General features: G+C 40.3%; 1 protein-coding gene across 10 annotated transcripts in view; it reads right to left on the bottom strand.

Annotated features, from left to right (window-relative positions):
• PTPRM (protein tyrosine phosphatase receptor type M) overlaps positions 1-22054 on the bottom strand; it is a 765571-nt gene that overhangs the window by 131949 nt on the left and 611568 nt on the right. For 3 of the 10 annotated variants that reach the window (XM_032875725.1, XM_032875728.1, XM_032875724.1), the window contains 6 exons: positions 11298-11449; positions 11070-11165; positions 7639-7713; positions 7383-7409; positions 3341-3352; positions 2443-2630 (listed from right to left, as the gene is read on the bottom strand). In XM_032875725.1, coding sequence (XP_032731616.1) covers positions 2443-2630; positions 3341-3352; positions 7383-7409; positions 7639-7713; positions 11070-11165; positions 11298-11449 — 550 coding nt within the window. The remainder of the gene's footprint in view (positions 1-2442; positions 2631-3340; positions 3353-7382; positions 7410-7638; positions 7714-11069; positions 11166-11297; positions 11450-22054) is intronic. The other 7 variants (XM_032875730.1, XM_032875733.1, XM_032875732.1 and 4 more) reach the window with 5 other exon arrangements.

Here is a 22054-nt window from a genome sequence, read left to right as displayed (position 1 = left end):
AGCGAGATGCATGCAGCACCAGGCAGACGGTATGCCTGACTTCCTTTGTGGATTAAATGCAGGGATGCGGGGCGCCTGGGTGGCTCAGTGGGTTAAGTCTCTGCCTTTGGCTCAGGTCATGATCTCAGGGTCCTGGGATTGAGCCCTGCATCCAGACTCTCTGCTTGGCGGGGAGCCTGCTTCCCCCTCCCCCTCAGCCTGCCTCTCTGCCTCCTTGTGATCGCTCTCTCTGTCAAGTAAATAAACAAAATCTTTAAAAAAAAAATGAAAGGATGCACACTCAGCCACATGGTTCACAGAAGTGTATGTGGAGCGCAAGGACTGCTCCCTACAGAATCTTCCATTTCATAATTCTCCCTGTAACACTTCCCTGTTTATTCCTGCTTTCCTCTCTAGCACATGTTCTTTTTAACTTTTTCCCCTTTCTTCTTCTTTCCTTCTTTAAAAAATAAAAAACCAACAAACTGATAATGGTTTTGGTGCTTAAAAGTATTTCCACCTGCTCCTAGTTTCTTGAGATATAACTGACATGTAACATTGTGTCAGTTTCAGGTGTGCAATGCGATGATTTGAGACACGTATATATTACAGTCCTCTCTGATCCACTGAATAGCTAAAATGAGAGTTTCTTGAAATGTAATTAATATATTTTATTTCAGAGTAACAACCCTTAATAAATCGTCAATTATAAACTGCTTCAAATGAGTATACCCTATTCTAGTTTGCACTTATAAGTCATATTTCTTCAGGAGATATGACTGGAAAATGAATTTTTGTATGCTTTCAAATATGCATCGCCTATAGTGTGTTATTGGAAGTCTTGAGGTATTTTTATATAGTCCATGAAAAATGGGACTCAGGTGATCTTATGAATCGTTATTTGAACCTCTAACTAATCTCTTTGACATTAACATCTTTAATAAACATTTGAGCAATATCTGCATTCAGAATATTGGATAGAACTAAGACATCATCTCTATTCATTAGGCTTATATTTTTTCACTAACCTAATTTTGTCTTTCATAAGATATTAATGCTTTTGGAAGTCTTACTCTTAATCCTATTAATTCCTAAGCTACCCTTTAAAAGTGCATGAGGAAATATGCAAAGGCAGTCAGTTTCATGGAATTACAAGCTAAATTGCTAAAGGTAGTTCTAAGAACTTCGGGGTCTCTAAAATGCAAAACTTTATTGGAAAATATTGCCTGGACTGAAATATGACCCTCGAGGGCCAGTTTCCTTGGCGCATTGGCCTTGTGAGCTGAGGTCACTGGCAACAAGGAGAATGCTCATGTCAGCAGAGTGCGTGTCTGTCCGTTTCTCTGAGTTGGCCTAAAGACCCAGTCTTAAAAGCCACATGGTGCAGCTCTGATGGCTCTAGAGAAATCTCTGGCGATTCAGCTCAGAAGTGTGGCTAAATCCAAGAGAACACCGCATCTGGGGCATGAAATGAAGGATCCTGAGTGTCCCCGAGAAAGAAAGAAGCAGAATTTGAAACTCGTAGGATAACAGAGAGATGGTAGGAACTGATTTTTAAAATACTCTTAATTCCAGACAAAACGTTTCCCGACTGTGAGCCGATTAGGGAGACATCCTATCACAGACATATTCTAAAATGTCCAAAGCTCCCTATCTATATAATCTCGTTTGTACTGTTTGCAGGCTGCTACTTTTTTCTCCACCAACGCGTGTGAACTAATCTTATTTAATAAGGTAAAAAGATAAGTCTACCCCTGCTATCTTCCTCACCCTCAATGGCCTCAGCCATACACACACATACTCAAGGGATGGGATGCTTCTTTGAATCCGACTTCTTCATGTCAACTAATTCTCTCCAGTTCTTGAATGGCTTTCCAACAGAATTAGCTAATGACTGAGGTGGTAAAGTGAGCCCTACATTTTAGAGAAGGTTAAGAGAACACTGCGGTGCCTAGAAATGTCCCTAGAAGTCCCCCGCACTAGATCTCTCTATAACCACACGCCCTGGGCTGGCAGGACAGCGGCTGTCATGGCCGTGACACTTGCCAGCCCCTTTCCTGGGGCCTAATCTCCACCACATGACATCACTGGTTGGTCTGTAATTGCTTTAAGTGGACAGTTTCTTCCTGGATAACTACCGCAACATTATTAGGATTTAACATCATACTTAATTACAGAAAAAGCCAAGAAGCATAATCATGAACAGGGAAAGAACCAGCTCAGCCTCTGTTCTGTTGCATATTTATGAGGACAAAGGGAAATGGGGAAGTGGTCCTCCTTTCTCCGTTTCACATAGGTTTCCTTTCTGGTATGGTATCTCACTGCCGGATGGATGAAAACAGGTCCCTTTCTGGCAGCCCCCAATCCCGCCTTGCCCCGCTCCACTCCCGGAGTCCTGCCGACTGGCTGCAGGAGTTGGGAGCACAGTTCCGGGCATGGTGCCTAGCAAAGAGCTCCTCTCACCTCGTACTCCTCCTTGAAGCCGTAGCCCTCGGCACACTTCATCTGTGTGATGTGCTGAAGCAGGTCCGCCACCCGGATGGCGGGGTGAAGCTGCCCGGTCTGGTAGGGCACGTCGGCCGGCTCTCGCTTCTTGTAAGTGTGTGACTGCACCAAGCTGCTGGTGTCGCTGGCCATCGTGTGGCTTTCATCTAGGAAAAGAAGGCCACGGCGGGAGTGAGGGAGGACCAGTGGGCTACATGCGGGATCCCTGAGGACGCTCAGAAGCTGCTGCTGACATCCCCTCCACCTATGGCTCCAACCATCCCCACAGTGGCTCAGTGAGAAAGAAAAGTTAGATGTTTAGAAATTTACATGGGCTCAGAAATACTGATAGGAATGCGGCAGAAATCTTTGTTTTTACAAAGCAGTCCAAACGATATATTGCTTTCACAAAGCTACTTGGTAGGAACCTTTTATTTAGCCTTTGGGCACTCAAGTTTATAGAAGTTTCTGTCTGAAACTTCACCAAGGCCTGGCGCAAAACCAGCCTTGTCCTCTTCCAAAGATTTGTTAACTAGTTTGTATGATGATGTAAATAAACTCTGTACAAATGTTCTGTGAGCAAAGTAAAAGTGTACAAAATGGGTTGGCTTGTAAAGCTAGCAATGAAAATGTGGACTTGACACATGAAATCCAAAGAGAGCAGAAACAGAAAGCGGATGATGAGTCACTCGCATGCTGCAGTGTCAGAAAGCTTGACAGAAGGTTGTGGACCAGCGCATGACACATGGAATGTTCTACAAGAGCTAACATGCAGGCCGACACACAGCAGAACCAGCTGGCTTTGTCAGAATCTACAGATAAGACACACACTCCCACTCCCTCCACACCTTTTCCGTGGGCGAATGGGGGAACTTACCATTTATTGGCACTTTTAAGAAGGTACATATCAGGAGGAAAGAGGAGGAGAAAAAGGAAACAGGGCATAAGCAATAGTACTGTGTGAATAATTACAGGTAGTTTTTATTCTGTGCTTTACTTTTATGGTTAAGTTTTCTATCTGCAGGTGATCAGAGGTCAAAGCCTCAATCCTCCCATCACCTTAGGATGGGGGTGTTTTATTGAAGTCCTCAAAACCAAAAAGGAGGTTAGAATAGTATCATAATTGCTTTTCATCCCCCGTGAACTAAGTAATGACTAAATAAGTCTTTGTATTTGACACATTTTCTCATTTAAATTTCTTGAACACGTCAACCAAGTTGTACTATAAAACTAATGCCAAAATTTGATCAAATAAGCCTAAAAAGGCTGTATCTTAATGGAAGACTCCTAGTACATTAGATTAACGAACTGCGGAAACTGTAGCTATTAAAAGATGTCTGATGCAGGAAAGGGCTATTAGATTAAGGGTTCCACGTGCTACAGGTTAGCTCATTATAATGCTGAATCCCTTTAGCCATTCTGTGATTGAGGCTGTGTCTCATAAAATATAACGCGAACTTCACTTAAAAAGAGAATGTTAAATCAAAATTGATTTTGGGTATAGAGAATTAAAACATATATACAAAGAGACATGTTCATTTAAAAAAAAATTCCCAGAGTGTTTATGAATAGGGAATTCAGCTATGGGTATTATTATTATTATTATTTATTTTGATTATTATTATTTTTTTTAACTGAGAGATTCAGCTCCAGGGGAAATTTCGTTCAGGGGCACTCGGCCGGCTGGGCCTGGTTTTCCAACCTCAGTTCTATCTGCGTCGCAAAGCCCCTGGGGATGCATGGTATGGAAGGTGGTACACAAGTGTGTAGCTATGTCGCTGTCGCTGAAATGGCACCTGGATCACCACAAGGTGGCTAAAGACACAAAGACAAAATAAAAAGGAGTGGTACGCTGATTTTATGATTTTCGTTTTCATTTGGATTTGCTTTGATTAGCCATTCAGACGCTCCCATTCTATTAGAATAGTCACAAAGAAACCGGGATGTTTTTGCGTCCGATCTGCTTGCTGGCAACTGCCAAGCCCCTAAAGTGGGGTATGGGTCCCTGCTGAAAGACTGACTCCCTAGAGCTTTCAGCTACTCCAGCAGGAAGTTCTGTTCTTGATACGAAAATAAATGGAACATTAATTAGTTTCCCCCCTGTGCCTCTCTCATTCTCTCCGTTTTGTACCTTTTGGGATGAATGTAATTAAATGCCCTCCATTGTGGACTGACCTTCTAAACTTCCCCTAAACGAATCATCTGGGCCTTTCTGGTGGAGACACAGCAGCCGGGTAGGGCTCTGGTCCTAGGGCAAGGCATTCTTGGAAGGTTTAATTCCCAGGGTGGCCACCACTGTCACCACTGTACTGTTCACGCCTGCTGCATTATGATGAGCTTGGCCTCATTACTAGTGTGCAGGACCCGTTAGACACGACCGAGGCCATCCCAGAAATGAGGGCTATTATCGAGTACACAGACATCGGAGAGGGAATAGAAGGCTTCTCATGCCACCTGTGGCATGAAACTGGGTCACCCACACAATGAGAAACTCTTGATGCCACCGAAATTACTGGTTAATCGGTTTGCTCTGACTTAAAAAGAATGATTACTGATAAAATATGGCATTTGACACTGATTTCTTATATTGGCTTAAAAATTACCAACAATGTTTTCAATTAAAAATTATGCCTCAGAGGAAATCAGAAACAAAGCTTCTCACTAACAGTTCTGACAGTTTTTGAAGAACTGTGAATTAATTCTACCTATATTCTTTAATAGGCTATCTTCAGATCTCAATGAACCAGCTGACAAATCTAGAACTAAAATGAGTGTCCCATTTTTGAGGTGTGTGTGGGAATTCTATCTACTTATCTGTCAATATCTGTCTACCTATCAACATCTATCTATCAAAATCTGTCCATCAACATCTACCTACCTATCTATCAATCTCTTTCCCTTTCTCTCTCTTGCTCTCTTTTATTTATTTGTTTTTTTTTTGGAAGAAAATGACATAAAGGCATACTACAGCTCTGTACATTAGGCTGGGCACCCTAGCACATGAGCATAAAAGGTGGAGATAATACACCATTTCAGGGTGCCAAGCTCCAGGTCACAGCAAAACCCTCTTGGCTCCAGCATTGATGTCTGTCCAACTTATCCTCTTCCCATGGTGTCCAGGGATCATCTCGTTCATCCTTACTACGCAATATATAGATTCACAGCTGCGCCAAACACCATGGGAGGAATGGTTCCCAAGCACTGCCTTTTGCAGCACTGGTACATATATAAGCCAGACGTGATAACGGTTATTTGTCAATCTGGCTGACTTCCTTTTCATGAATGTGCATCATTTTTGCTACTTGAATCATCTGTTCAAATGATTCCCTTTCGGCAAAGAAGCCTAACCAAGTTTCAAAGATGTCCTTAGTGTTCATAATAACAAAGCAATGACTTTAAAAAATGATATTTGTTTAATAAGCTTATCTTAATCCTGCTGTGCAATCTGAACATTTTCTTCCCTCTGACAGTGCACGTCTTCGCCCTCCCCACTCCGGCTCCCCCAAGGTCAGAACATCTACTAAAGGAGCTGCAGAATGAATGCCGTGGCACACGAAGAAATCACAGATCCCCGCCTATCACAGGATTCTGCAAATGTCATCTGCATGTAGATTACTTTGTTCGGGTGCCTAAAATTAGCCTGTACCCCTTACTTAGGAAAAGAATAAAAATGCAGCCTTTTCCCCATATAGCTGGCATTCAAGGGTGGAAGGAGGGCTTTAGTGAGCTGTGTATGTTAGCCGTCAGAATGATGCCAATTCAAAAATTTGGGTTCATGACCATTCTGACACTTCTGTCCGAGTTCGCATGAAACTCGGGCAATGACCTTGCTCAAGTCCAGGAAACACCATAAGAAAAACAAATCACCCTAGCTACAGAAATTGTAACAACTTAGAGAAAAGAGAAGCACAGGGGGAAAAAATTATGTTGCAAAGATATCAACCCTTGTAAAGAGGATTAGGAAGCAGAAGTCAAAGAGCTGGGGATGGAACTCTTGCTACTATGAATTGGTATATGCCTTAAAGTCGATGGTGTCGTGCTCCTTCTCGGTAAGGTTAGTAGTAGAAAGAGAACACAGCTGTGATACGCTTGGGTTATTGATGCATCTCAAATGGAACAGCAGCTCATGCTTATTTGGTTATCAGAGTCAGGTAATGCCATTTCTCCAGAACCTTCTTACATTGGGCAAATGGGATTTTTTTCGGCTCCCCGCGGGGAACATTTTATATTTTCAATGCATTCTGCCCCACTGGGTTAACATTTTATTTCATTTCTAGTGACATCTGACATATAATAAACCATGTGATTATAAAGTGCCATCCTGTCACTTTGTGCTGAGAACACATCAGCTCCTTTGAAATTCCACTATGTGACAGACATTTTGGAAAGCTGGGGGTGACTTGAGTGGCTCTGAGAAGGGGCAGGGGGCCCAAACTCTGCTGTGATCATTTTTTCTGCATAACATTGGGCATAATTAGAAAAATGCTATTTTTGAAATTGAAGTTTTTAGTGCTTAGTGGCAAGTGAAAATAATAAGTGATTTTTACTTTTATGACTGTCACATTACAGAATTCAGCTCCTGGAAGTACACAGCGGAGTGATGACATACTGTGTTTTCCCTTGGGATCAAATCTGACTTTAAATTCTGAACATGGAAAGGGAAAATACTAGAGCCGGGCTTGTTCATTTGAATCTTTTGGTGTTGTTTCCAACATGCATGAGGCAAACCCTTCTTATCAATGGAGACTGTTGGAGAGTCTTTTTTATTATCTATGCCCTCCCTCCGAGCCACCCGCCACCCACTTGTCCTGCTTACAATCCCTGCATCATACAGAGCAGAAATCCAGGCTCCTAAAGAGTGGCTACTGACTTTCTAAGTTACTCCTGCAATAAACTGTGATAAAGGGAAATGTTCTCACCTAAAATTGCAGTTGGCACAAATGGGTCTGTCATACATCATAAGCAGGTCAATGCAGAGAAAGTAAAAAGAGAAAGAACAGTAAATGATTGATGAAAGGCCCCCCACTTTCCCCGCAGAAAGCCATAGAAAGCATCGGGTTACAACACATCAAACGTATTAAGCTCCTCAAGCATCATGGACACAACGTGAGAGCGTGGATTGGTTCTGATCGCTAACGGGTTATGAGTGGATGGGACAATGGAAAAATCTGTTACCTGGGTAGTAAGAATTGGGCACCGATGTGCTCAGTGTATTCGTTTTCATTGTAAAGGACGAGGGTGAAGACACAGCTGTAAATGAGAGAAGGACTGGTCAGTAGGGGCAGGGAGGCAGTACCGGAAATACAGCCCTCCGAGGTCACTCAGAAGGACACCGTGCTGGTACAGACTGGACTGAAGAAACGCCAGACACTACTGAAGTCTATGTGGTAAATACGCTCATTCCCCACTGTTTCCAGGCAATCACTTGTACTTTAGAGGACAAACACCCTTTTACCACTGAAAAAATTTTCTTACTCTACAAATGAAGAAGAATCCCCATCACCCCTGCTGCCATTTTGAATCGAGAAATTCATTAGTCTTCTATTTTGACTTCTAGCCTTTGCTGGTAGAATTCTAGTATCAGGCCAGTTTTTGTTTATTCCCCCCCCCCAATAATAACTAAGGGTATGAGGGGATGTCTATACATGGCTTTTGGAGAATTTTCTGAATGTCAATGTTTTCACACTTTGCTAACTCCTCTCTTTCCTCCTATCTTGGGTATTCTGAGAACGTTCTACAATGTTCTGACCTGGTCTACAAAAATAAAGGTGATGTCTCACGTGCACTGTATTTAAGGTGAAAGCTGAATGCCTACATATTGTTCTATTAATCTTTTCAGTCTTTTAAAAAATGCTTATTTTTCTTTGAAATAGTCCTCTGAAAGACTCAGGATTTAACTATTAGACCTTCTCTTCCTTCCTGTAATTGGGAGGGAAAGTCAATCCCATCCAATTAATCTGATTTCACTGAAAGTGGGTCCTTCCTTTTTTAAAAGTAGTTTGTGAACTGTCTTCAACATCTTAATTGATTAGTGTTGTAAAATCACTTTCATTTCATTAAAGTATAAGGATAAATGATTTGAATGTGCTCAAGTGTTCAAGTTGGTTAAATGTAAGTCTAAATCTTAACTTTCTGATGTAGTTATATGATTTATTTGATGCTAAAGTTCTGGAACAAGACACTAATACCCAATTACATCGTTTTATTATGGAAAGAAGTACCAAATCCCTGTGGATAGTGTATGTTATCTTTATTCTGCCGACATGTTAACATATTTTAGCTCTCCTAGAGAAGTTCCTTTATGACAGTGTTTATTTGTTTATATTTTTAAAATGTAAAATTAAGAAATGGCAGGCCAAGAACCAGAATGCAAGCTCCCCTTAGAGAAATATAAGATATTTCTCTAAAATAGAGAGTTATCATATTTATAATGCATGTTGATAGTAAACTGCCAGGAAAAAAGAGGGTAACTGGTGAAAATAAGAACAAGAAACCTGAGTACTTATAAGATGTGTTAGGGTCAGTGAGAATAACGTCTGTTACCTGCAGACATTTTTATGTCATCGGCAAAAGTGCTCAAAGCGGATACAAAAGAGCTATGTTTTTCACCCTTTAAAATATATTTTAATACTTGTGTATTTAGTATAAAAATGAAACCCATTCCCACTATACATATTTATTTTCTCCCTTTGTATACCATATTAAAAGAAGATGGTATAACTCCCATTTGCTTTGGTAGACAGATTATTCCCCATTCTCATAAATATGCTTGTGCTTATTTTTAAATTCTCCAATTTCATTTTTCTCACAGTCTCATTTCTAAAAGCTGCTCACCTCCCAACTCTAAAAGACCTCAAACAGACCCAGACTTGTAATAGGTTCAGGCTGGAAGCCTTAGGGGTCTAATGAGCCCCTCTCCTGCACGTTTCCTCCCCTAGTAGCTCATCTCTTATTTTGAGGGTACTAAGAGAGTAACCATGATAAAGTCACCGTCAGGGTCACTCCAATGGTTGGGGATTGGATGGCACCTCGTCATTGCTTACTGAGTGGGAGGAAAATGGAACGCCTACTGCTGTGTTTCCTCCATCATCTTTATTGACGGGAGGCATAAAATAATGGCTTGTGGCAGATGAGCCATGGAAGCTGATGCTGGTTTCTGCAGCAAGCTCTCTGCCTGAGCATTTATGGATTTCCACAGACACTCACTTTGTAAGACGTAACCGCCAAATTAAATTTCCTGTCCAAAGGCAAATATCCCCTGTTGTTCAGACTTCAAAAGCCTAGAAACTAGTCATGTAGGTTTCTACTCTGGGCAGACAGTTCCTAGTAAATGTATGCATGAGGAATTTCACCATGAAATAGGACATTTGGAACATTAATGGATTATCCTAGAAAGTGAGAACACCTATCTGAGTGGCCCCTTTTATAATGACATTGAAGAACTAACCACTACTACCAAGATTCTAAGCCTTTGGTGATAGGCAGGACTCTTCCCACCCCAGCCCACAACAGTGTATCATAAGTTGCTTTATTTTGGCCATTAAATATGTTATATATATGATGATACCAAAGGGCAAAGAGCAATGACCCAGAATGAAAAGAGCTACCCTCCCCACTGGGGTGAGAGCTGACAGAGGTGTCTGCTAAACTCCTGCTCCACTGGGCCAGGTGTGCATGTAGATGAATGAATGTAGTGTCTCTAAGTAGGAAAAGGCAGGCAACCGTAGCCACCATAAATAGAAAACAGTCTTCGGGGAAGCTCTGGGGACCCCCGCTGAATGCAGAAGGACAAAGCGTGGGAGAGGCAGACACTGACCACGCAGTGACCAGAGAGAGGGCTGGCAGATGGGTGCCTGGGAGCTTGCAGCAAAAGAACAGGCCGAGTGGATGGTCTAGACATGGCACACATTGTCCACACTGGTGTCAGTCCTCTCCCCCAGCCCCTAAGACCCAATTTCTGTGCTTCTCAGTCATGGTTCCGGACTTTCTGCATTTTTATTAGTGTTGGTGATAGCCACACATTTGTTCCATCCTTCTGCTGTCCAACATGCTAATTATGTGGCTGGTGGCAGTGGCAGTCTGTGGGTATGGGTTTCACACAGTAAAGGAACCTCTGTCCTTGAACCCAGCATGACCTTGAACCACAGAATCAGACATCCACATGGGATTTACTTCTGGTCTCTGAGAAGATCACCAGGGACACCACAATTGCTTGTTTTGTTCTTTACATACTCAATCGAATTGTTAGCTTTCTAAAATAATGCCTTGTACCTGGATCACAGGTGGCAGTCTGAGAAGGCATGAACTGAAGTTTGGTTTAACCCACCTGGTGTGAGATGTAAGATTTGTGAAGTGGAAATACAGTTTAACTTATTAATTGCCACTAATACCCCTATAATAAAGGCAGAACCTGTCAGCTACACAAATAAACAACTTGTTACTGCCATTTAGTGAGCTGTTTAAGAAAAGGCTTCCCTGTGTAATTCCACACCTGGCTAGCTTACAAATGGGATCTCAACCACAAAAAGGATGATGAGAAGCAGGTGCCTTCCTCTTCAAGAAGAGAAAAGCCTTCATGTCAATGCTAAGGCTCCACAGAAACTTACTTGTGGCTTCCTGTGCTCCCTGGTCTGGCCCTATCATCTCTGCCATATCCTCCTCTCCCAAGCAAGCCATGGCACCCACAGAAGTTTTCAGAATTGCTGAAAGGGATGGAGAAACCAATAGGGCGTAAGAATTCTTCAGGGAGATTTTGTTTTTCAATGCCCCAGTACTATCCAGTATCCTGGAAAACCAGAGCAATGTATTCGAAGCTAAGCCATGCATGCACTTACATCTCCCATTCAGATTGTGTGTGTCCATGAACGAGAATGCCTCATCACAGTTGGTGCCTTGCTCGGCATAGCTCTTGTCCATTGAGTTCACCATCACGGTCATCTCCTGCCGCGTGCTGCTCATCGTCTCCTTCCGCTTCTTGGCCAGTTTCCTTAGGACAAAGAGTTCATTATATAGACATGCATGAGAATGGAAAATGGGGCCTTGACATGTGTCCTGCGTACTGATCGAGACTATTTTCTGTTGAATTACTCATATTCATCCCTAACGTCTATTTATGCGCCTTCTCGATGTCAGGTTCTTTGCCAGCTGCAGAGACACAAAGATGAAGAGCATCCACGACCCATCCTCAAAAACCCACAGTGATATCAGGAACACACAGCCTAAAATATTACTTTCTGCTTCTCCTACTACAAGTTAAATTAGAAGTATAATGCGATCGTAATCTAGTTATTGATAAGCTTCTGGAGTTGCTAAGTTTTTTCTAAGTTATTTTCGACATTCAGTGGCCAAGAGTAGATGCCCTGGGAGATATCTGCCAAACAAAACTGAAAGAATCCAAGTGTGAATCTATGAAGTATATTGTTGAAGCAAGACACAAAAGCAGGCAAGGAGCGAAGAAAGTAGTATCATTGGAGGATGTGCAGAAAGGTTGCTGGCCGTGACGTTCAGCCTGCCCAGGGCAAGAGGGGCTCAGACCTCAGGTGCACAAGAGGGCATCTTCCTACTTCTCAGGAGCTGTGATGGGACTTAATTCCACATGACCCCAGATTAGTTCCTCACCTAGGCTGGTCAGAGCAGAAAGTAATGAAGTTTCAAGTTGCTGGCTTCCCTGGGAGAGTTTAGCAGAGAGGTAAGTCCCCATGTCCCCTCCCTCCATGGAAGAGAATGCAAAAAGGCCAAGGGAGGTAGAGTGTTTACCAATTCTTTTGGAGACAGTGTAACTCTGGCCTCTGAGGCCTGCTCCCTCACCACCCAAAACTCATAATCACAAGTTACAAATACCTGGACAAAGCCATAAAAATATGAGAGAACTGACATACAAATAAACAGATAAAACAAAATTTTTCAGCTTTTACTACCGGAGGTTGTTTTATGTACCCAGGACAACCAAGAATAAAATGAGAGATGCTTAAGGAAAAGGTATAAAGTGAGAAGGCTTAAGACTATTGCACCATAATACCAAAGATATAATGTCCCAAAATATTCTAATTCTGCCCAAGCACTGACAGCATTTACAAAAGAAGACAGAAGCTCTTTCTAGTAAATCATCTTGACTCTGATTGACCTAGGACACAGCAGAATTTAAAATGAGCCACATAATCAAAATCACGCCCATATTAGGTGATTGCTAATGCAATTTAAGACATTGACAACATTAGACCATATGGATAATCTTTATTGTCATTTCCAAATGCCACATAATCCAAATGCTTTCTTGCCTGTAGTTATAATAATCTTTTAATTTCATACTTTGAAAGCAGAAGGGTTTCATTAATAAGTTGCCCTTTTTATTACTAAAAGTTGTTAAAAAAAGATACATTTTAAACAGAAAGATGAAAATCATCTATAACTTCTATGACAGTGCTAAAGTTGTAAAGGTTTTTAAAAAGCAACCCAGAGTGGTTTCTTTGGGAGCTGACATTCTTCTCTTGCCAGCATGAAGACCATGATGGTTTTCTTGAAAGCTCCCTTTTTTCCCCCAGCAAGCCATGCTGGTCTGAGCTTGGATGTTCCCCACAGGTGTTCTGGACAGAGGCAGCAACCAGGCTCAGGCTCCACAGCTGCAGTTACAATAACACATTTTCTCTCTACTTCTGAATGTGCCAGCTCGTTGGAAAAGCATCTGTAAGCCAGGTCTCCCCAGGAACACTACAGTGGAGGACCAAGATAATTAGCTCCATAATTCAGGCAAAAAGTCCCCTTTCTGCTGGAATTTCTTTGATTTGCTTCGGACTGATTTATGCAGATGTCTGCCTCCATATTCTTTCTTGTTCTGCCCATGAAGAAGGGCATCGTCAAGTTCACCAGACTTCCCTCTTTGTCTTTTCTTGCTTGTGTTATAATCTAATCCTCATAGGTTAGAGATGCCAGCAAATGTGCTCCTGGTGTTGGTGGTTGTGGGTGCTGGTGGAGGGGGGTGTGTGCACCCATAAAAGCTAAGCTTGTACTGGAAAAGTTCTATCTCCTTTCTAATCCTCCATCTTTGTGAACTAATTTCAGTGATGTCAAGCTACACACTTCATTGCTGATCATCTTTAAGCACAGAAGAAGCCCATTAAGGACCCATGAGAGCCTGCTCAAGTCAGAGGTCTTGTTAGAGATCCATGGCTTTAAGCTTATATCAAGAACATACTCTCTTCGTGAAACTTCTTCAAAACCTGGCAATGTCCTCACACTCCAGCAGATGGATCCCTCATGGAGGTCCCAGACATCGTAAATTTCAAGACAAAATAGAAATCCAGGTTTTATGTGGACTCTTTTAGTTTTAAGTGTTGTCAAATAACTCAAATTCAAAAAATTAAAATAGCATGGCCCCCAAACAGCATGTTTGTGGTACTTCTCCTTTTTATTAATATGACAGCACTTAGATACTTAATTGCATTGGAATGGAAGGGAGTGGGAATTAACTTATAGTGCCCAACAGATAGTGAGTGACAGTACTCTACAAGTGTTATCTCATTTAATCCTAGTAATCTTGTAAGAGCCATTCTTAATTCCTAATCTGCAGATGAGGGAAATGGGCCTCAAAGAAGTAAGGTGACTTGTCCGAATGGTAGAGCTAAGAGGGCACTCCAGATCTCTTGACCACAAAGACACTCATTCTAGAACAGTGTGTTATTTCTAGTAAAGTTTCATTACATTACATTTCTTTACAAGTTACCTTATAATTACCTCCAGCTTGTATGAATACTCTGACTTCTTATAACTAAATATTAGCTTTGAAAAAGGAAGAGTAATTTACTAGCACCTAGCCAATTACACAAAAAGATGGTATTCAATATGCTTGTTAATTGAATTAATCATGATCATACCACAGTGTTATTAAGGAGAGTTTTTCTACGACCTACTTATCAAAACTAGCTGGCTTGGTTAGGAGGTTTGGAGTCATTGCTTGGGGTTTTCATTTGTTCTCACATATGGCTAAATGCCATAGTCCATAATTACAGAGGCTGAAGAACACTGGATTTAGAACTGAGGCTTGGGAATGACTGGGGATAAATGGAAGTTTTCACTTTCTCTTTTTTTCTATTTCCCTTCTAAGCTTTGTGTTTCAAGTCTGTATTTTTTTAAATGAAAACTTTAAAAACTGTCAGAAAAACTTGGCAAACATAATGAAATGAAGTGTTTTGTTCAGGGAAACCCCTAAAGTGAAGGGAATTCTCTTTCCAATCTTATCTAAAGATGCAAGGAAATTTATTTTCCGTTTCGATTTTTAACAAATTGTTGCCTAAAGTATTTCAATATCAAATCTTCAAATTTGGACTGCATGTGTCTCAAAGACCCTTAATAATAGTGATGATGATAATGATAAGAATAAATTCCTAACAATATCTAAAAATGGATCATAAAAAACTAAAGAGAAGACTTCTGTTTACAATGCAACATGTAGCCGATACTGAAGAGGTTACTGCCTATGTTCTCTAGGATTTTGATGGATTTCTGTTTCACACTGAGGTCTTTCATCCATTTAGGGTTTATCTTTGGGTATGGTGCAAGAGAACGTTTGAGTTTCATTCTTTTGTATATATCCATCCAGTTTTCCCAGCTCCATTTATTGAAGAGACTGTCTTTTTTCCATTGGATATTTTTTCCTGCTTTGTCAAAGATTAGTTGACCATAGAGATTTCTTTCAAGACACATCTCCAAAGGCAAGGGAAACAAAAGTGAAAAATGAACTTTGGGGACTTCATCAAGATAAAAAGCTTCTGCACTGCAAAGGAAGCAGTCAACAAAACAAAGAGGCAACCCACGGAATGGGAGAAGATATTTGCAAATGACACCATACATAAAGGTCTGGTATCTAAGATCTATAACGAACTTCTCAAACTCAACACCCAAAAAACACATAACAAAGTCAGAAAATGAGCAGAAAACATAAACAGACACTTCTCCAAAGAAGACATATGAATGGGTAACAGACACATGAAAAAATGTTCAATATTATAAGCCATCAGGGAAATTCAAATAAAAACCACATTGAGATACTACCTTACACCAATTAGAATGACAAAAATTGACAAGGCAGGAAACAACAAATGTTGGAGAGGATGTTACACTGTTGGTGGGAATGCAAGTTGGTGCAGCCACTTCAGAAAACAGCTTGGAGATTCCTCAAAAAGTTAAAAAAATAGAGCTACCCTATGACCCAGCAATGATACTACTGGGTATTTACCCCAAAGATACAGATATAGTGTAAAAAAGAGGCACATGTACCCAAATATTCATAGCTGCAGTGGCCACAATCGCCAAACTATGGAAGGAGCCTAGATGGCCTTCCACAGACGAGTGGATAAAGAAGATGTGGTCCATATCTACAATGGAATATTACTCAGCCATCAGAAAGGGTGAATACCCACCATTTGCATCAACATGGATGGAACTGGAGGGTATTATGCTGAGTGAAATAAGTCAAGCACAGGAAGACAATTATCATATAGTTTCACTGATACGTGGAACATAAAGTATAGCATGGAGGACATTGTCAGAAGGAAGGAAAAAATGAAGGGGAAATCAGAGGGAGAGATAAACCACGAGAAACTATGGACTCCAGGAAACAAACTGAGGGTTTCAGAGGTCAGGGGGATGGGGAGGATGGGTTGGCCCAGTGATGGGTATTAAGGAGAGCATGTATTGCATGGAGCACTTGGTGTTATACGTAAACAATGAATCATGGAACACTACATCAAAAACTAATAATGTGCTTATGGTGACTAAAATAATATAATAAAAATAAAATTTAAAAAATACAACATGTGAAGAGCTTGGAAGTCATCACTCTGTTCTAACAAGTAAAAAGCTGAACAAACTGAAATTTGGCAACTCTCCTTAGCTTTGTCAGATAATTGAGGTCACAGGACAAACTGCTGCTGCCAAAATCACGGAGACAAACAGGTGAATACAAAAAATCATGACCCACCAGAGCAGAAGCCCATGAGCAGAAAGCTCTGGGGGAATCAGCACCAGACTAGGAAAGCCTAATCTGTAATTGATGAGTTACTTGAGGCTCAGGTGGACAGGTCTGAGACTTAAAAACTCTAGGAGGGCATCCAGTCTTAAAGGATCCCCACACTTTTGTGAGTTTTAACCCCAAGAACCCTACCAGGTCTTCAAAGTAAATATGGGAGAAAACAAAACAAAGCAAAACCCTCCAGCTTTCAGCATAAGGAGGTGGAAAGAAGCCATTTTTAAATATACCAGAGCAAAGCATTTCTGTGCTTCTTGAATGGGCTGGCCGTCAAGAGGAAGTATTACTAGAGCCTAACTGGTTGGGGTTTTAACAAAGTGTAAGGGATCTAGGGGAAGAGAAATACCCAACTCTAGCTCCCTACAGCCATCCTGTCCCAGTTAGTGGCAGGTTACTGAGAAGCACTGGTGAAGGTCATAGCCCAAGGGCACAGATTCACTAAAAGACTAAGACCTAATCATAGATCTATAGAATGTCTTTCCTTCTCTAATACCTACTATCACATTACAAAAGACCTATTCATAGCAATTCTTTTTATTCAGTACACCAAGTCTGGATGTCAATCAAAAATTATAAGGCATATTAAAAGGCAAAAAACCCAGAAGAGACAGAGCAAGCACTGGAATAAGAGTTAGATAGCAGGAATTGGAATTATCCGACTGGGAATTTAAAATAACTATGATTAATATGACAAGGGCTCTAATGGAAAAAGTAGACAACATGCCAGAACCAATGGATAACATAAGCAAAGATGGGGATTCTAAGTTAAAAAAAAAAATCAAAAGAAATGCTAGAGATCAAAAAAGCTGTTAACAGAAATGAAGAATGCATCTGATGGGCTCATTAGGAGAATGAACATGGCTGAGGAAAGAATCTCTGAGCTGAAAGATACAACAATAGAAACTTCTAAAACTGAACAGCAACGGAAAAAAAGACTGAAAAAATAGAGAATACCTCCAAACTGTGGAACTACAGAGATGTATTATACAAGTAGTGAGAAACCAGAAGAAGAAGAAGGGGATAGAAACAATATTTGAGGCAGTAGTGATGGAGAATTTTTCCCAAATTATGTCAGACACCAAAACAGATCTGAGCAGCTTAGAGTACACCAGGAAGGATAAACGCCAACAAATCTATACCAAGGCATATCATATTCAATCTGAAAAAAGTCAAAGATAGAGAAAAAAACTTGAAAGAAGCTGTGGGGTGGGGGAGGGGGAACACCTTATTTATAGAAGAGCAAAAATAAGAATTATATTTGACTTCTCCTCAGAAACCAGGTAAGGAAGAAGATAGTGGAGTGATATATTTGAAATGTTGAGAGAGAGAGAAAAAATAACCTAGAAATCTGTATCCTGTGAAATTACTTTTAAAAATGAAGGAAAAACAAAGATTTTCGCAGATGAAAACTGAGGGAATTTATTGTCAGTAGTGTGCCTTGCAAGAATTTTTAAATGGAGTTCTTCAGTAAGAGGGAAAATTATAAAGATCAGAAACTCAGATCAACATAAAAAAAGGAAAAGGATAGAGAAGGAATAAAGAGAAGTAAAATAAAAACTTCTATTTTTCTTATGTTTAATTGATCAGTAAATAATAGTTTGTTCACTTTAATAATAGCAACAATATAGCTGATGATAGTTTACGTATAAGTAAAATGAGTGACACCAATGATACAAAGGAGAGGAGGGAGGAATGAGGAATCCTTTATTATTATAAAGTACTTACACTATCTGTGATGCAGTACAATGTCATGTGAAAGTGGAGTTGGATTAGTTTTAAATGTATATTGCTAACTCTAGGGTAACACTAAAAAGAGTTTAGAAAACTAAGAAAGAAAATGGAAAAATATAAAATGCTCAGTTCAAACTACTAAGGCACAAAAAGATCGAAAAACAAAAATAGGAACAAAGAAGGGCAATGAATAGAAAACAGTAACAAATCTGGTAGAAAGTAATTCAACAATATCGATAATCACTTTATGTATTAATGGTCTTAACGCCCATTAAAAGACAGAAGTTGTCAGAGTGGATCACAACACAAGACCCGAAAAATATGCTGTCTGTAAGAAATCCACTTTAAAATGAAGATAAGAATAAATGAAAAGTAAAGGGATGGAGAAAAATATACGATATTAATATTAATCAAAAAGAGATCAGGAATTACATTAATTTCAGACAGCAGAACGTCAGAGCAAAGAAGGTTATGGGAAGTAAAGAAGGGCATTACATAATGATAAAGGGGTCACTTATACAAGACCTAATCCTTAATGTGCCTAACAATAGAGCATCAACTCATGTGAGACAAAACTGACAGACTGCAAAGAGAAACAGATGAATCCGCTATCATAGTTGGAGACTTCACCACCCCTCTATCAGAAATGGACAGATCCACAAGGCAGAAAATCAGTAAGGACATAGTTGAACTCAATAGCATCATCAATCAACTTGATATAACTGACAGCTATTGAATACTTCAGTTGAGAGTATTAGAATACATTCTTCTCAAGTTCACAGAGAACATTCACAAAGATAGAACATGTTCTGGGTCATAAAACACACCTTAATAAATTCAAAAGAATAGAAATCATGCAATGTATGCTCTCAGACCACAGTGGAACTAAATTAAGAACGAGTATGAGAAGACAGCTGGACAATCCCACAATGCACAGAAATTAAAGGACACTCCTCTTAACACATCGGTCAAAGAAGAAATCTCAGGAGAAATTAGAAAAAATATTTTAAACTACATGAAAATGAAAACACAACTTATCAAAATTTGTTGAAGGCAGCAAAAGCAGCGATTAGAGGGGAATTTCTGGCACTGAATGCAAGTACTAGAAAGGAATAAAGATCTAAATACAGATACACAGAGAACTCTTAAAAGTCCACAATAAGAAAACAACCTAATTAAAAAGTCAGCAAGAGACCCTAATGGACACCTCACCAAAGAATCCTTACAGATGACATATAAGTATATAAAAAGATGCTCCACATCCTATGTCATCCGGGAGCTGCCAATTAAAATAACAAGATATCATTATGAACCTATTCGAATGGCCAGAATCCACAACACTGACAACACCAAATGCTGATGAGGAAGTAGAGCAACAGGAACTCTCATACCTTGCTGGTGGGAACGTAAATTGGTACAGCCACTTCGGAAGTTACTTTGGCAGTTTCAAACAAAACTAAACATGCTCTTAGTGTATGATCCAGCAATCACACTTCTTGGTATTTACCCAAAAGATCTGAAAACTTATATCCACACAAAAGCCGGCACACAGGTGTTTATAGCAGCTGTATTCATAAATGCCCACACGTGACAGCAACCAAAATGACTTTCAGTAGGTGAATGGATAAATATATACTGTGGCATATCCAGACAATGGAATGTTATTCATCACTAAAAAGAAATGAGCTATCGGGGCGCCTGGGTGGCTCACTTGTTAAGCATCTGTCTTCTGCTCAGGTCATGATCCCAGGGTCCTGGAACCGAGCCCCGTGTCGGGGCTCCCTGCTCAGCAGGAAGCCTGCTTCTCCCTCTCCCATTCCCCCTGCTTGTATTCTCTCTTTGCTGTCTCTGTCAAATAAATAAATAAAATCTTAAAAAAAAAAAAAAAAAAGAAATGAGCTCTCAAGCTATGAAAAGACACAGTGGAAACAAATGCACGTTGCTAAGCGAAAGAAGTCAATCTGGAAAGGCCACATATTGTCTCATTCCAACTATTTGCCATTCTGGACAAGGCAAAGCTGTGGAGTCAATAAAAAGATCAGTGTTTGTCAGGGGTTGGTGGGGAAAGAGCCATGTCTAAGGAGGGCTTAGAGCATCTTGAGGTCAGTGAAACTACTCCTTATGATACTGTTCGAGTGGATACATGTCATTACACAGTTTTTAAAAAACTACAACATGACATGGCCAAGAGTGAGCCCTAATGTAAGCTATGAACTTGGAGTAATAATGACACAACAATGTAGATTTACCAGTTGTCACAAGTGTACCACTTCAGTGTCGGGTATAGAGAGTGGAGGAGGTGGTGCGTACGTGTGGCAGAGGGCATATGGGAACACTGCACTGACTGCTCAATTTTGCTGTGAACCTAAAACTATTCTAAAAATTAAAAAAAGTACAATAATGCCTGGAATAAAATTGGAGAAAAAAAGATGTTACAGCCCCAAATTTCCAAACTTGAATAATGGTGGGGAAGGAGAGAAATGTGAGATAGATTCAAATTAAAAGAATGGTTCTTCATGCTCATTATATTCCATTATTTCTCTTATATTTCCTAGCATAAAAATAAGAAAAAGAATGCGATGGGGTGAAAGAAATGGGAGAAATCCATTTGGCAAGTTATTCAGTATATGACAGCATAAATCGGGACCAGGAAAGGAAGTATGGTAAAGAATGAACTCTTGAGCGATGTGTCCTTCAGAATGCCTGCCAGTCAGCACCCAAGTGTGGCATGGTTGCAAAGGAAGCAGAAGTAACACTTCCTCTCATCTCCACTCTGAAACTAAACTGACTGGAAATTGTGAGAGCATCAGGATGGAAGGGCATGTTGTCACCGATACCCAGCAAATTCTAGGAGAGGGAATCCAAGACTCAACATCAATATGCACCCTAGTCACTCTGTTTATTGCGACTTACCAAAAAGTATGGCTTCACCAAAAAACACGGCTGCCACCTCTCCCATTCCTATTAGAAACCCTGCTGTGTTGGGTTATATCAACAAAGATCGTGGATGAGAAATGACTTAGTGGCACTCACCTGAAGATAAGCTGTCAGCTATAGAAAAGGTGTCTTCATTTTTTAAGCTATTTGTCATTTAAAAGTCTACTGGGATGGCAAAACTTGAGGATTTTCAAATTGCATATAGACATAAGAATGAAGAGGCAAATGGCTTTTGGGTCCTGGCTTCTGCAATTAAGTGTGTGCTCTGACTTAATTAAGCACTGGGGCGGAGGCTGGAACTGAAAATAAGTATTTAATTTTTCTCACAGTAGGGATGAAATAGATATTGGCTGAGTCAAAGAATGCATACATTATACCAAATTGCTAAGATCCAGCTGAATAAGCCTAAGCAAATATGGGGCTGTCTCCTTAAAGATGGATCTGTGAGAATTACTAGATAATGTTGTTTTTAAAGGTAAAATTTTAAGGGAAAAAACAACAGTGGTCTGACATTTAATTATTTCAATTTGAAAGAACTAGCACTACAAACAAAAACATGAGGATAATAATTATAAAAACTTACGTAGAACTTCAGATAAGCCAGGAACTTTATGTTCATTAACTCTCTTAGTTCTTACAACTGCCCAGTGAGGAAATTACTATTATCATTCCTATCTTAGAGAGGGGGAAACTGAGGCATGGTGGGATTATGTTGCCCAAGGTCACAAGGCTAGAGAAACTCCAGACATGTGGCATTGTTTTCCTTTGTTGAGATAAAATCATCTCCATGAGAGTTGGCATCATTGACCAAAATTTATCCATTGCTTGAATCTGAGTACTGAAAATAAAGGCTATTTACTTTGCCAGCTGGGACTTTATAGTGGTTCACCGAGGTAAGAG

This window comes from Lontra canadensis, unplaced genomic scaffold (assembly GCF_010015895.1).
Source record: "Lontra canadensis isolate GAN:19392208 unplaced genomic scaffold, GSC_riverotter_1.0 scaffold57, whole genome shotgun sequence".
Classification (NCBI taxonomy): Eukaryota; Metazoa; Chordata; class Mammalia; order Carnivora; family Mustelidae; genus Lontra; species Lontra canadensis.
This window is presented reverse-complemented; position numbering and strand designations above follow the sequence as displayed.